The sequence below is a fragment of the Galeopterus variegatus genome, unplaced genomic scaffold (genome assembly GCF_000696425.1).
Source record: "Galeopterus variegatus unplaced genomic scaffold, G_variegatus-3.0.2 Scaffold142, whole genome shotgun sequence".
Classification (NCBI taxonomy): Eukaryota; Metazoa; Chordata; class Mammalia; order Dermoptera; family Cynocephalidae; genus Galeopterus; species Galeopterus variegatus.
Genome location: NW_007726253.1, coordinates 81,466 through 95,171, shown reverse-complemented (window position 1 = coordinate 95,171; position 13,706 = coordinate 81,466). Strand labels below are relative to the sequence as shown.

At 57.1% G+C, this 13,706-nt stretch overlaps 1 protein-coding gene across 1 annotated transcript; it reads right to left on the bottom strand.

Annotated features, from left to right (window-relative positions):
* Nucleotides 1–5,833: 5,833 nt before the first annotated feature.
* On the bottom strand, nt 5,834–13,481 carry PLA2G2F (phospholipase A2, group IIF). The gene is made up of 5 exons (XM_008590736.1): nt 13,366–13,481; nt 12,742–12,794; nt 9,611–9,755; nt 8,613–8,722; nt 5,834–6,030 (listed from the first exon to the last, which is right to left on the bottom strand). Exons 1-5 carry the CDS (start codon nt 13,479–13,481, stop codon nt 5,834–5,836), a joined length of 621 nt encoding a protein of 206 aa, XP_008588958.1.
* Nucleotides 13,482–13,706: the final 225 nt, after the last annotated feature.

The following is a 13,706-nucleotide window of genomic DNA, read 5'->3' as shown; positions in this document are numbered from 1 at the left end:
CTCCCTGGGATGTCTGCAATGCTGTACAAGGCATGGCAGATGTTAGGGAGTGTGGCATACAGCCACCCAGGCGTGGCTGTGGGCCCTGTCAGACAGCCAGCTGGGGCATGGTAGGGTGGGTGACTGGGTTTCTGGGTCAATAAGTGCATGGGCTGCTGGCTCATGGCGTGGTCCAGGCATTACTGAGGTCACTTGAAGCTGGATCCCATCCAGATGAGAGAACAAAAAGAGGTGGGGGCAGGGGTGTGGCCCGGGCTCTGAGAGCCTGAATGGGGGAGAAGGGACATCCAGACGTGTTCCCCAAGCCTCAGTTGCTGGGATGAACAGACTCCAGGTAGGTACCGAAGATTCACCTTGAGCCAGGCACATAGACCACCTGAGCAGTCTCCAGGCAGGTTCTGTTAAAATCTCCAATTTTCTGGGCTGGCCCGGTGGCGCACTCGGTAGAGTGCGGTGCTTGGGAGTGTGGCGGCGCTCCCGCTGAGGGTTCGGATCCCATATAGAGACCGGTCCGCTCACTGGTTGAGCGCGGTGCAGGCGCGACACCGAGGGTTGCGATCCTATTACCAGTCACGAAAAAAAGACAAAAAGGACAAAAAAAAAAAAAAAAAATCTCCAATTTTCTGAGGCTCAGTGCAGTGAACAGGCTTGCTCAAGCCTGCACAGCCAGCACGTGGCGAGTGGGGACTGAGCCCAGCCCCGCTGACTCTCCCCCAGGATCCCTCTCATCGGGCTCCTCTGAGAAGAAATCCAGGGCTGGAGATACGTGGGGGAAGGTGTGACCTAGGACGCTGCTGGAAGGTTCTGGTTCTGGCTGCTGCTGGGGATGACAGGCAGCAGGGTGGAGCTGGAGCCTGGGGCTGGAGAGAAGGCCCTGAGTCCTGTGAAGGCAGCTGGAGGAAGGAGGGCTTCACACAGGCCGCCTCTTCTCCCCGGGCCTCAGTTTTCCTCATCGTAGTGAACAACTGATATTTGTGCAGACCCGACCCTTCCAGAGGCTCTTTCTCATCCATTTTCTTGTCGGGCATCAGAGGGAGCCCCAGAATTATTCATCCCCATGTTGTGTATGGAAACAGAGGGCCAAAGAGGACTGGGGACTGGCTGCAGGTGGCCCCTGGCACGCAGCAGGGCTGGAGCACGGACCCACGTCTTCCAATTCAGAATCTCTTGCTTCCCATCCCCTTCCTCAAAAGGAGGGGGTTGGACCGGGTGCTCCCTGAGGTTAAGGTTCTGGGATCAGAGTTCAAATCCTGCTTCTGTTGCATGACCTTGAGTAATTTTGGCTTTTCTGGGCCTCAGTTTCGTCACTTATAAACAGAGCTACGAATAGTCCCCACCTCACAGGGTTGATAGGAGGGTTCAGTGAGATGACACATGAAGCTGTCAGCGCAGTGCTCGGCATACAGTAAGTGCTCAATAAATCCTGCTCTCCTCATTGGGGCCCTGACATCCTGAGATCCCGGCCCCCCTGCCCAGGTGGAGCATGGGAGTTCCAGCAGGGTGGCCATTGGCAGGACGATATGTCCTTTTTTACTGTACCCTGTGCCAATGCCGGGGGCCTTGGTATTTCTATCCAGAACTCTGCTTCTTGTCACAGTTGGTGGCATCAGCTGGTTGTTAAAAAGCCACAACTGGGGAGGCTGACAGCCGCTGTTGCTGAGCCGGCCTCTGAGGAAGAAAGCGTCGCCTCTCTGTATTCATAGACATGGCGGAGAAGTGGCGGCTGAGACCAGCGTCGGGCAGGGTGTCAGGTGCCTGGCTGTGGTTTTGGGGAATAAGTGCCCACAAAACCTTCCTGTCTGCCCCCTTCCCATCCTCCTCCTTCTTTCACTCTCTGCTCTCCCCCTCATGCCCACACGCAGGGAGACAGGTTTTCTTGCTAAAGCACAGCTTTGCTTCTGCCAGGCTTCTGTTCAGGGGAGAATGTCACAGGCAATCCACTTCCATCAGCAAATCCTTCTACCTGCTGCTGTGTGCCGGCCTGACCCCAAGGACCTTTCGCCCAACACAGGAGCCAAGGGCACCTGCCACCAGCTCTGACAGGTCTGTTCTCTACACCAGACCCTGTGCTTGGGGCGTTCCCATCCCTGACCTCATCTAATCCTCAGGCCCTGTGATGTTGCATCATCACTAACCCGCATTTTATGAAAGGGGAAAGATCAAGACTCCAACAGGCAAAGTGACTTGCCCAAGGCCACGCAGTCCGTGAGTGTCAGAGCCAGGGTGCCACCCAGTCTCTGTCCTTTGCTTTAAGGGCTGCTCTTAGTGAGAGGCGGCGTTGACAGCAGTGAGATGGAGGTGATGCTGTCCTGGGCATTGCCAGCCTGGGTTCCAGAAGGAGAGAGGGGCAGGAGGCACAGCGCAAAGCACCGGTGGTGTCCCATAATGTCCACTAGGTGTCGCCCAAGTTCTAGAGAAGAGTTAGCCACTCCCCGGGGGGTCCTGGAGACTAGGGAAGGGGGGCAGGGAAGGGGCCATGAGTGTCCAGAACACGCAGAAGACTGACCAGGTCTGGGCAGAGATGGCAGCCTCCAGGCCAGTGAGGAGCAAGGACAGTCCCCTCCTCAGGCCTTAGTGTAGAAGACCTCATCAACTTGGAAGGAGTCATCAGGAGACTTAAGGGAAGGAGAGACCCCCAGAGTGTAGAAGCAAGGAGCCCCCTCCTCAAAAAATGTGACCCCCTGCTCCTTGTCTCCATCCCCAGGGAAACCCCAGATACAGCATCCCAGCCCCACTCCTGATCCCCTTTGGGGCACCTTCAGGGACCTGGGGCATCATCCTCTGTGCTCCCAGCGACACCACCTGGCAGCACGTGTCAAGGCCATTAGTTCCCATGTCCGCCTCCCCATCCTAGGCAGCGGCCCGCTGGGACGGAGGCTGGAAGCGCAGCATCACACCTGGTACAGGGGAGCCCGTCGGTACAGGTGCATTGAATGAACGAATCAACGCATGACCGTGTCAGAGGGTTTTCCAACTTTTAAGAGATGGAGTTGAGGAATCTCTTTTCTTCTCACAGTATCTTGTGTGAAAGCCTGGAATATAATACAGAAAAGCAGGGCTGCTCGACTGAAGATCGGGGTGGGGGACAGAGCCCATTTGCTCAGTCTCCTCCTCCCCAAGGATCACTCCTAGCGGTCCCCAGGAAAACCCATGGCTTCGAGGAGCAGCAGAAGCAGCCACTGTGGTCGCTCTTCACACAAGGAAACTGATGCCCATAATGGGAAGGAATGGAGTCGGGGAAGGGGCCAGGACCAGGACCCGGGACGCTGCTGCTCTGCCAGATTCTCACTGTCACCAACCCACTTTCATTGTTAGGAAGTATCTGGCCTCTGAACTAATGATCACGGGAGCGTAATTATCTTCCGCCCCTCCCTGACCCCTCCCTCAACCCCCATTCAGCTCGCAATGTCTTTTCCAGCCCCCTGTCCCAGTGACTGTTGCAGTAAGCCTATGATCCTTCAGGCCCGTGTCACAGATGGGACAATAGAGGCTCAATCTATGTTAGCAGCAGAGCTGGAAGGAGAACTGGAGTTGGCTGATATCCAGGACCTTGGTCACTTGTCTCACTGCCCCAGCTGTCCTCATCGTCATTAAGGAGGTGCACGGAGGGGTGGTTAAAAGTTACACACTGAGGACTCAGAGCCCAGCCCCATCACTGATGACCTGTGTGACTTTGAGCAAGTTGCTTTCCCTCTCTGGGCCTTGGGGAGAGTGTTGTGGAGATTGACGCCTGAAAGCACTTAGCCCTTGATGTCACTGTCCCATGGCTGGACCACAGAATCTGCTTTCCAACCTTCCCAACCTTTGCATCTCTCTGCTGGAGTACGGCCTCTTCACCCCCAGGCCGGGGGGCGGCAAGGGGATGGGCCATGCCAGCTGCTGGCTGTCAGGACCCTGCCTGCCCGGAGCTGGAGTCCCAGGAGTGAGGCACTGTGCCCTCCCCTCCCCTGATGCCCAGCCAAGGAGGACCCAGCAGTGGGGAGCTGAGGCAGCAGGACTTTATTAATTAGAGAAGGGGATGCCGAGGCCTGTGCAGGTGCTCCTGGGGCTGCAGCATCTGGGAGAGTTGGGGGAGGGGCAGGACCCCTTAGCGGCAGAATCTCATGCCCACATGCTGGCCCAGCCTTGCAGCAGGGGAGGGTGTGTTCACCATGGAGGGCGCACAGCCAGAAGCCTAGGCTCCCACAGGTAAGGGGACCAGGCCCCTGCCGGACCCCCAGGGGCCCCATCCCAGCTCCACCCCTGGCAGGGTAGGGGCTTTGTCTCAGAGACTCGGGCCAGCTGAGAAGGGCAAGGGTCTCAGTGACTGAGCAGACAGTGGCCACCGCGGCCAGCAGGTGAGCAGTGGAAGGGCCTCCTCCCACATGCAGCGAAGACAGCTGACCCTGGCCGGCCTCCTCCTCAGTCCTGAAGGCTGGTGTTCTAGAAGCTGCTGCTCTGGAGGCTTCTGCCCCCCCCTGCCATCTTTTTTGCAGACCTCTCTCCCTGTCCACCTCCACCCCTTTGGAGCTCCCTCCCAGTGACCATGATTCCCGGGGACACTGCCAGGGCAGGCCAGTGTCCTGATGGCTGCTCGCGGGGTCTAGGCAGGAGGAACATTATCAGAGGGTCCTTGAGTTGACACGGGACAGAGGCAGAAGCCGGGTGTGAGGCAGGGCTGGCCAGGTGGAGGCCAAGGAGCAGGGGAGGTGCCCTGGGGAAACAGCGCAGGGGCAGGCCCAGGAGCCACCGTCCCGCCCAGGCCCCTGCACCCCAAGCTCCTCCGTCCTGCTGCTACCTCTGGACGGCTGACCCTCGCCTGTCTCACCTCGCTCCATCCTCTCCTCCTTCCCTCTTCGCCACCCTGCTCCCTCCCTCCTGCCTTCTTCCCTCCTGCCCTTGTTTCCCTCTCCACTGCGGTGGGTCCCAGCCCTCAACTTCTTCCCCATGGACAGGACTTCCGGCGCCTGGAAACAGCCCTGCCTGCCCCTGCAAAGGGAGAGAGGGGTCTGTGTCCTGCCCCCCACCCCGGCCGGGTGCTCCTCAGAGCAGTGTGGTATTGAGGGCAGGGCTGGGCCGGAGGGAGGCAAGGAGAAGACCTGTGAGTGTTGGGGGCATATATGAGTGTGCCCCACCTTAGTCCCTGTGCCCCGCCTTTGTCCCCCACGCACCCAGAGAAGTGTCCCCGGGCAGGGGCAGGTGGGGTCCATCAGAGCCCCAGAGCCACTTTGAGGCACTTTGGGTAATGGTGGCCGAGCTTAGGGGCTGGGACACTCAGCACTGTGGCCAGCACTGGGCCTGGATTCAGGTGCTCCCTTGACAAAGGGCGGGGTGGGGCTACCTGCTCTGTTAATGGGGCTCTAGAGGGCCACAAGCTGCAAAGCAGAGGTCACCTTGAGCCAGCCTGTGGGGTTGGCCAAAGGGCCCCAGAGCCTAGGCCTGGTGACCAGCACTCTACCTGCCTGGGGTCTTGGCCCTAGGACACACCCAAGCTTTGGTCCTACGCTGGCTCAAGGTCTGGTCTCTAAGGCTCCAGGGAGGCAAGACAGGGCCAGGGACAGAGGTCCCGCTCAGAGGCCCCACCTCCTCTCTCCCAGGTCTTGCCTCCCACGCTCAGGGGAGACCCCTACGAGCCACAGTTTCCTCCTGAGTCCAGAACCAGTGGCAGGACACAGCCACCCCAGTGCTGGGCTGGAAGAGCCCGGCGATCACAGCCAGGGCCCAGGCCTTCCTGAGTCCTCTGGGTGCCCCGGGAGGAGGCAGCAGGCCAGCCCCGGACTCCTGCTACAGCCCCCACCCTCTGCTCCACCTGTCTGGTCCCCCAGACCCTCTTCTCTGTCAGACCTCAGAGGTGCTAGGGAGGGGCGCCCTGTCTGCAGGCAGCCTCCTCGGGGGGCGGCTGGTAGATGCTGCAGCTGGGTGTGGGGCCCCGGCAGTAGATGTTGAGGTAGCCGCGGTACTCCTCCCGGTAAGGCTGGCTCTTGAGGCACAGAACTAAGCTCTTGTCACACTTGCATGTCTGCTTGCCACACTCTGTATTGTTGAGCTCACCTGTGAACAGCAGGGGCGGCAAAGGCTGTCAGAGAAAGGGGCAGTGGCCCCACCAGGACATTGGGGAGGGAGCGTGCAGACTCTGAGAGCCCAGTGGTCCTCGGAATGTGGTCCCCACCCGGGCCTGGGGGTTGGGCCTGGGCCCAGCAGTCTGTGTTGTAACAAGCGCTCTGGGTGACTTTGGGGCTTGCTGAAGTTGGGGAACCACTAAATCCAGTTGTATAGTTGGGGAAACTGAGGCCCAGAAAGGGGGATGGGTTTACCTAAGTCACCAGAGAACTAAATAAAGGCCCACTCCCAGGCCAGTTACTTTCTATTATTTCAGACCTCCTCCCTTGGGTCACAGAATCAAAGAGCACTCACCCTGGAGGGAGTTATGGTAAGGACTGAGAGAGAAAACCACTCAATGTCTAGCAAATGCTTAACACTGGGCAACTGCTGCCGCTGCTATCAGCCTGCAGAAACCGTCCTTCGGTGTGCATTCGAACCAGCTGGGGGCTTGTTGAAACAGGCTGCTGGACCTCACCCCTAAGCTCCAGATCCAGTGGGTCTGGGTGGGGCCTGCCATTTGCATTTCTAAAAAGTTCCTAGGAGCTGCTGCTGCTGCTGGTTGGGGGAACATCCTTTGAGAACCTCTGACTAGCCCCGTTGATTTGCAAACTTTCCATCAGCATAATCCTTTCTCTTAATGAAACTCTTTGCAGAAGGCTGATATGTCAAACAGCTGAAAGAGAAGCTGTTTAATTACAAAATACACTCAAGAGCCAGCCAGACCACTCAGGGACCCCCCTCCCGCCAACCCATCATCTCTCAAGGCCGCCAACCCATGCCCCCAGGAAGCCTTAGAACCCAGCCTGAAAACCACTCCTCTGCTTTAGGTTAGTTCATTGTTTGGATAGGAAGAGGCTTTCTCTCCTTGAACTGTTTTAATGGGGAGATACCCTCTCGCCAGCCAGTCCCTTTACCCCATGTTTGAACAGCAGACTACACAGAGCTATGGGCTCCCTGGGGGCCCCAAATGTGGACAGTTTCCCACCAGACTCTTTCCCAGCTAACAGGAGACTCAGGTTTCTTTGCAAAGCTGGCACTGCTTGTGAGCTATTGAGAGAAACAACGTGCAGAGCCTGGATAAGACATGGAGGCAGAGAGAGCCCAGAGGCTGGCCATGGGCTGGGCCATGGCAGTCCCACCCCACCCTAGAGAGGGGAACAGAGGGAGGCAGGGCAGGGACACCTGGGCCCTATTATCTTGAATGACACTTGCCTATACCCCTTAGTTGGGGAATGGCCATTGGGAGTTTGCAGTAAATGATGGACCCCACCAGGCCTGGCTCCAACACATTGGATCCCTGGAAATGCTGGGAGTCCCGGGATGGGCCAGCTCTTCTGGTGGGGACCCAGTGATGGAACTGGAAGGGAAAGGCTCTGCTCTGATCCAAACCCCTCCATGTACCCATGAGTGAGGGACTGAGTTTAGATGGGGAAGGGTGCTGCTGGGGCTATCCAGTGAGGAGCCAGTGGCAGGACCTGTGTTCAATCCCAGGTGCCTTGCATTGAATGTCCCCCTCCAAACTTGGCCCCCACTGTGACAGTGTTAAGAGGATGGGAAATACTACTGTGGTAGTTGAAAGGTGGGGCCTCGAAGAGGTGATTGGATTGTGAGGACTGTAGCCTCATGAATGGATGGGTCCATTCTTGGAATAGTGAGCGTGGTTCCGAGGGCTTTAAAAGGAGAGCACATGAGGAGCTCTCTCTCTCTTCTTCTGCCATCTCACAATGAGATGTCCTGTGTCACTGAAGCCACCACCAAGGAAGGCCTTCCCTAGATGTGTTCCCTGGACCTTGGACTTCCCAGCCTCAGAAACTGTAAGCAATACATTTTGTTTTCTTAAAAACCACTCCGTTCCAAGTATTGTGTTATAAGCAACAGAAATGGACTGATATATACCAGGTCTCCTGACTCTCAGGCCAGCACATCTCAAAGGGCCCCTTGCAGAACAGCAGTCTCAGAATCATCTAGGGATCTAGCTAAAAACCAGATTCCTGGGACTCACCCAGACCCACTGAATCAGAATCACTTCCTATGCTCTCCAAAGCCTGAGAGTCGCTGGGACTGGAGAACCGGGGTGCCAATTCCAGGCTGGGGGATCAGAGCACGTCAGGGAGATGTGCTAGAGCCACGGCTGGGCTTGTCAGATTTAGATTTAGCAAAACATCAACAACAAAACAAGATAGGATGCCTGGTGAGATTTGAATTCCAGATAAGCAAGAAATGTCTTAGTATAAGTATGTTCAAATACTGCATGGGATATACTTATCCTAATTCTTCATTTCTTATGAATATTAATTAATTATAAATTATTAATTGATTTCATATCAACATTTAATTTTTAGTGTCAGAATGTCCCATGTAGTATTTGGGACATACTGATACTAAAACATTTTTTATTGTTTATCTGAAATTTGAACTTAACTAGGCATCCAGTATTTTATCTGGCAAGCCTGCCCCCGACCCCAGCACAAGCTGGTGGGGCTGGCAGTCCCTGCCCCTGTCCTGGCCCAGACGGAGGGGGAGGGACTCACTGCAGATTATCATAGTGCCATTCTCAATGGTGTAGTCGTAGCGGTCCATGTAGGGGTGGCAGCCCTGGTCAAAGAGCTTCTGGTAGCAGCAGTCATGTTCATGGCAGCACCTAGGGGTGGGCAGAGGTGAACAGGCAGGTGTGGCCAGCTGGCCCATCTCTCACCAGCAGAGACCTCTGAACATCTGTTTCAGTCCTTCATGGGTCAGACCTTCAGACTGAGGCCCAGAGAGGAGCAGTTACTTTCCTGAGGTCACACAGCCAGGTTCTTGTCCATGATCCTGCCTCCTTGTCCTATCCCCAGGGTTCCCAGCTTTCTCCCTTGGAGCCCTGGGTGCAACTGCAGGAGGGGTGGGGCAGTCCAGCAATGGGGTTAGAGTGGGATGGAAGGGCTTAGGTTTACATGAATGCCAGAAGAGCACCAGCTGTATGCAGAAGCTATGCTCAGCTGGGCCTGATGGCCGGGAAGGAGCAAAGGTCTGGAGGGTCAATGGGGGGTACAGGAAGCAAATGCAGTGTGGCTGTCCCCATCACCTCTGGGGGAGTGAGGCCAGTTAATTAACATGCATTAATTAAGCTCCCAGTGATACCAGACTTGGTGCTGGCTGCTGTTGAGGAGATAGGAGCAGAAGACAGCCAGTCTGATGGAGGAAGCCAGTCCGTCCTCCAGAGCCTCCACTCTGATGGGGGTGGGGGTCACAGCCCTCGCCTTTGCGGAGCATCAGCTGTGTGACTGTTGCTCCCATGGGGGCAGGTCAAAGGTACCTTCCTGGAAAGGGGAGGGGTTGAAATACTTCCAAGCCTAAGACCCTGGAGAAGGACAATAGAAAGCATCCAAGACAGCTGGAAAGGACATGGGAGATCAGGCTCCTGGTCACTAACCCACCCAACAAGCCTGATCCTTTGGGGAAAGGATCCCACCTCTCGGGGACAGAAATCAGTCTGACCTTCAGCCACCCCACCTTGTCCTCAACAGGAGCCCAGGCCTCCGGCACCTACCAGTCCACCTCATCCTTGGGGTGGCCGCACCCCCCCAGCCCGCAGTAGCAGCCGTAGCCCACGAAGGACAGGATGGCGTTTCTCCCTGTGATGGCTTCCACCATGGACCTCAGGTTGAGCAGACTGCTGTGGGCTGCGGACAGAACTGCAAGATGACAAAGGGACGCTGTGAGCCCCTGCCCCATTAGTGGCTGCTCCTGTCCAGGCCCGAGAGTCAGGACTGACAGTCTTCCCAACACCCCAGGGCCAGGGAAAGGGGGAGGGACTGTAGAGCAGCAAGAGAGAAGAAATCTAGAGAGTGCCAAGTGAGCTGCGTGCCCACATTCCACGGTAAGCCCTACAGCCTTGAGAAACTAATGCAGCTAATGTTGCTGAGGGCTCGCTCCGGGCCAGGCACTGTCCTAAGCCTCTTTCAGGCATCACCTCACCGAGTGCTCACTGCAACTCTACAAGGCCCATTGTTGTCCCATTTTACAGGTGAGGAGACTAAGGCCTGGAGCTCTCAGTAACTTGCCCAAGGTCATGTCGTCAGAAAGTGGGGGAGACGGAAGCAAGGGTCCCGCATCCACACCCTCTGCTGCTTGGCTGTACACTCGTCTCAGAGGGGCTGCCCAAGTGCTCCATACACTGGAAGGGGCTTTGCAAAGGCCTCACGCTGCTATGAACCATGGGGCTTTGATTCTGGGTCCTCTTCTCCCCTCCTGGCCTCTGTCTGGCACCTCTGCCTCCTGCGGGGAGTCACTGTCAGCACCAACGTCCTGGGGCTGGTGTATCTCAGGATTAATCCAGAGATGAATTCAGTGCTCTGGTCATTTAATGAAGACACAGAAAAGGCTTCATATTATAGGCTGATACTGGCTTGGTGCTGGAGGAAGGACACACGCACGTGCCTGCACGCACACACACACAGGAAGCAATAGTGCAAGGACGCTTCCTGTACCACTGAAATCAGCTTCATGGAACCTGCCAGGCCCACCCACCCAGGGACATCTCCCCTCTCCACTCCTTCCCTCTCTCTTGCAGTCCCCGCTGTGCTGGGTTCTCCAAGCAGCCCGTGCTGACTCCACGTGTCTTCTTGGCTTGGTGCTGAATCAACACACCAAGCCTGGTGCTATGGTCCTTACATGGGTGAAGCCACCCCACACACCAGCAGGAGAACCTCTCTATCCCCATTTTATGGATGAGAAAACTAAGGCTCAGAAAGGTGAAGGCTTGCCCAGGTTGTATAGGCTGGAAGTGGCAGAGCCCAGACACCTGCCTGTGGCCTCCACCCCTGGGCACCTCCAGCTGCGCCAGGGTTAGGCGCCCAGCTCAGTGCCCTGTCCCCACTCTCTCCACATCCCCCACCCCGCCTCACAGCCCGAAGGACAAAATGTACCAGGAGAGGGACAAGGGTTTCAGAAACTGGAGGCTGCATGAAAACCCAAAGTCCACTCTGGCTTGCTTCTTTAGACGTGGCTGCCCAACATCTCCAGTGATGGGGACTCATCACTTCAACGTGCCTTAGTGGGAAGAGCATGGACTTTGGAGTCAGACAGACCTGGGCCCAAAACTAAAGCCCTCTGGGGCTCTGTTTTCTCATCTGTAAATGGGAATAACAAGCCCCACCATGAGAGATCAGGCGGGCCAGTGCCCAGCTCAGGGCCTGGCACACCAGTAACCTCTTTGACCTCAATTCCCAAATCTGAGGACTGGGGATAATGACCCCGCCGCCCGCACCTTGCAGGGACCTTGGAGGGTTAAGTGTCATCACGAACGTGTGTGGAGCACCTGGCCCTGGCAGCAGCTTGACCCTGGCCGCCTCCTCCCCCAGCCCAAAAGCCCCCCCTTCCCCCACTAGCAATGTAGATGTTCCCCTGTGGGAAGGGGACCCCCAACCATCAACTCCCAGGTGGCAAGAGAAGAGTGAGAAACTTACCTGGCCATGCGAGGTGGCCGCACCCACAGACACACACTCACACTCCCCACCTCACACTGTCCTCTACACACCACGTACTCATGCACACACTCCCCCAGAAACACCTCGCACACAGCTGACACGTCTCACACTCACGCACAGCCCACACCCACGGACACGCCCACACGTACCTGATGCACTCACACACACACACACGGCCCCCGGGGGAGGACGGTGGCTGGACTGAGGCCATGTCTGCACTCACACTCCAAGCGCAAGAAACGAAGTCTGCGTTCAGCCTCCCTAACCAGTGGTGTGAGGCTGCGTTCAGCCTCCCTAACCAGGGGGTAGTTTTCTAAATATCAGGTCACCTTGCCTGAACGCAGTCAACCCCTTCTCAGGTCTGGCCACGCCAGACCTTATTTTTGTTTCTGGCCTTTCTTTTTTTCCCCTCAAGCCAGGCTGTGTTCGGGCCATGTTTAACAGGTTGCATGAAAAGCCAGCGAGGCGTCACTCAACATTCAATGTCCCTGAGGCACCTGCACAAAGGTACCTGGCAGGAGCCTCCCTCAACAACCCTGTGGGCAGCTGCCCCCGATCCAGGATGCCCGCAGCACCACCCTGGGAAAGAAGTGCAGGGCCTTCCCACCGCTGCCTTGCACACTCATGCAGACCCCCACCCTATACACACCCAGGTGCACAGGTGTGCGCCCTCCATCCATATGCACATGCTGGAGACACACACCACAAGGAACACACACGCACGGGAAGAGGCACTAATAGGCTCACACACTCAGGTGCCGACACTGACATTCATTGATGTGTGTTGCACACGTACCCACCAGCATATGCTCAGATGCACCTACACACGGATACACGTGTCAATCTGCACACCAACTCATTAACTCCTGCCCACACGCCACACGCACTCATACGCACTCTTATGTACACAAACGCCCAGCAAACACCACTATTTTACGATGCTTGCTCAGCTCCGCGCCCTGCCCCTTGAGCCTCGTAAATGCCAACTGGCCCCTGGCATGTTTACAGCTGGCTGGAGGAGTAAACAGCCCAGCAGAGGAGATGAATCAGTAAGTGGAGGCCCGGAGAGAGGAAGGGACTGGCCTAAGGTCTCCAGGCTGGTCAGTGGAACAGTACCCTAGGCGTCCAATGTCACAGGAGAAAGACTGGGAGGGGAAGAGGGGGAAGAGTCTCCCCCAGAACCTGTACTCACCGCTGCCAGCCAGGATGGCCATGGCGAGGAGTTTCTTCAGACACAGGCTGCACCTGAGAGAGGAAGAACCCCAAAGCCTGAGTGTGCCCCTCCACCTTCCTGCAGAATAGGGCCTCATCACGGGTGCCACCTCTGCTGTCCCTGATGCCCCAGTGGCCACCCCAGCCCTGCAACCAGCACTTCCCCACTTGCCCTGCTCCTCCTGGAGGAGCACACCCCGGGATGGCAGGGCTGGGGGGGCACCGAAGACTCTGTCCTTCCCACCCTGAGCAGGAATCCCCTCCATGCATCAGCCTCCAACCCACGTTCATCACACTCTAGGGAGTCCAGGGACAGGGAGTCATATTACCCAAACCTGTGGCTGGGCCTTGAACCGGGAGCCAAGAGACCTGGGTCCCTCAATTCTAGTTCTGGCTCTGCTTCCAAAATGTTGAGTGACTGTGGACAGATCCCTCAGCCCCATGAGGGTTGTAAGTGTTCCCTGGCCCTTCTAGTGCTGAAACGCGGTGACACATCTCAGCCCCTCACTCAGAGAGCCAGGGGAAATGGATTCTAGGAGCCAGTCCCTGCCCTCTCCCTGCCCCTTTCCATGGAGGACTCCGTCCCAGGGCAGCAGGCACCTACCTGGAGGTTCTCACAGGAGAAGGGGCCCTGAGGCCTGGGCCCCTCCACCCAGGGAGGCGTCTAACCAGCACCTTCCTCCTGAACCCTTTGGGGTTGGCCTGCGCCCCATCTGCCATGTTCCGGGTTCTGGGGGGCCAGCGACATAGGTCTTGAGAGGTCTGTGACACACTCCAAAGGCTCCGGGGAGCAGGCCCCAGCTTCACGCTGCCACACACGCTGGCAGGGCAGTGCCAGGGCAGTGCCCCTGAGCAGGAGGCAGGTGACACATGCCCTAGAAAAAGGAGGCTCCACCCCCTCCCACCACCACAGCCCTGCCCACAGCTGGCTGGTACAGTCCCCAC

Excerpts from the sequence above, each read along its gene's own strand:
- PLA2G2F (XM_008590736.1), bottom strand. The coding sequence starts at position 13,481 with ATGGCAGATGGGGCGCAGGCCAACCCCAAAGGGTTCAGGAGGAAGGTG. Across the intron at positions 12,795-13,365 it reads TCTCCTGTGAGAACCTCCAG|GTGCAGCCTGTGTCTGAAGA; the intron begins GTAGGTGCCTGC and ends TTCCTCTCTCAG. Across the intron at positions 8,723-9,610 it reads CCCAAGGATGAGGTGGACTG|GTGCTGCCATGAACATGACT; the intron begins GTAGGTGCCGGA and ends GCCCACCCCTAG.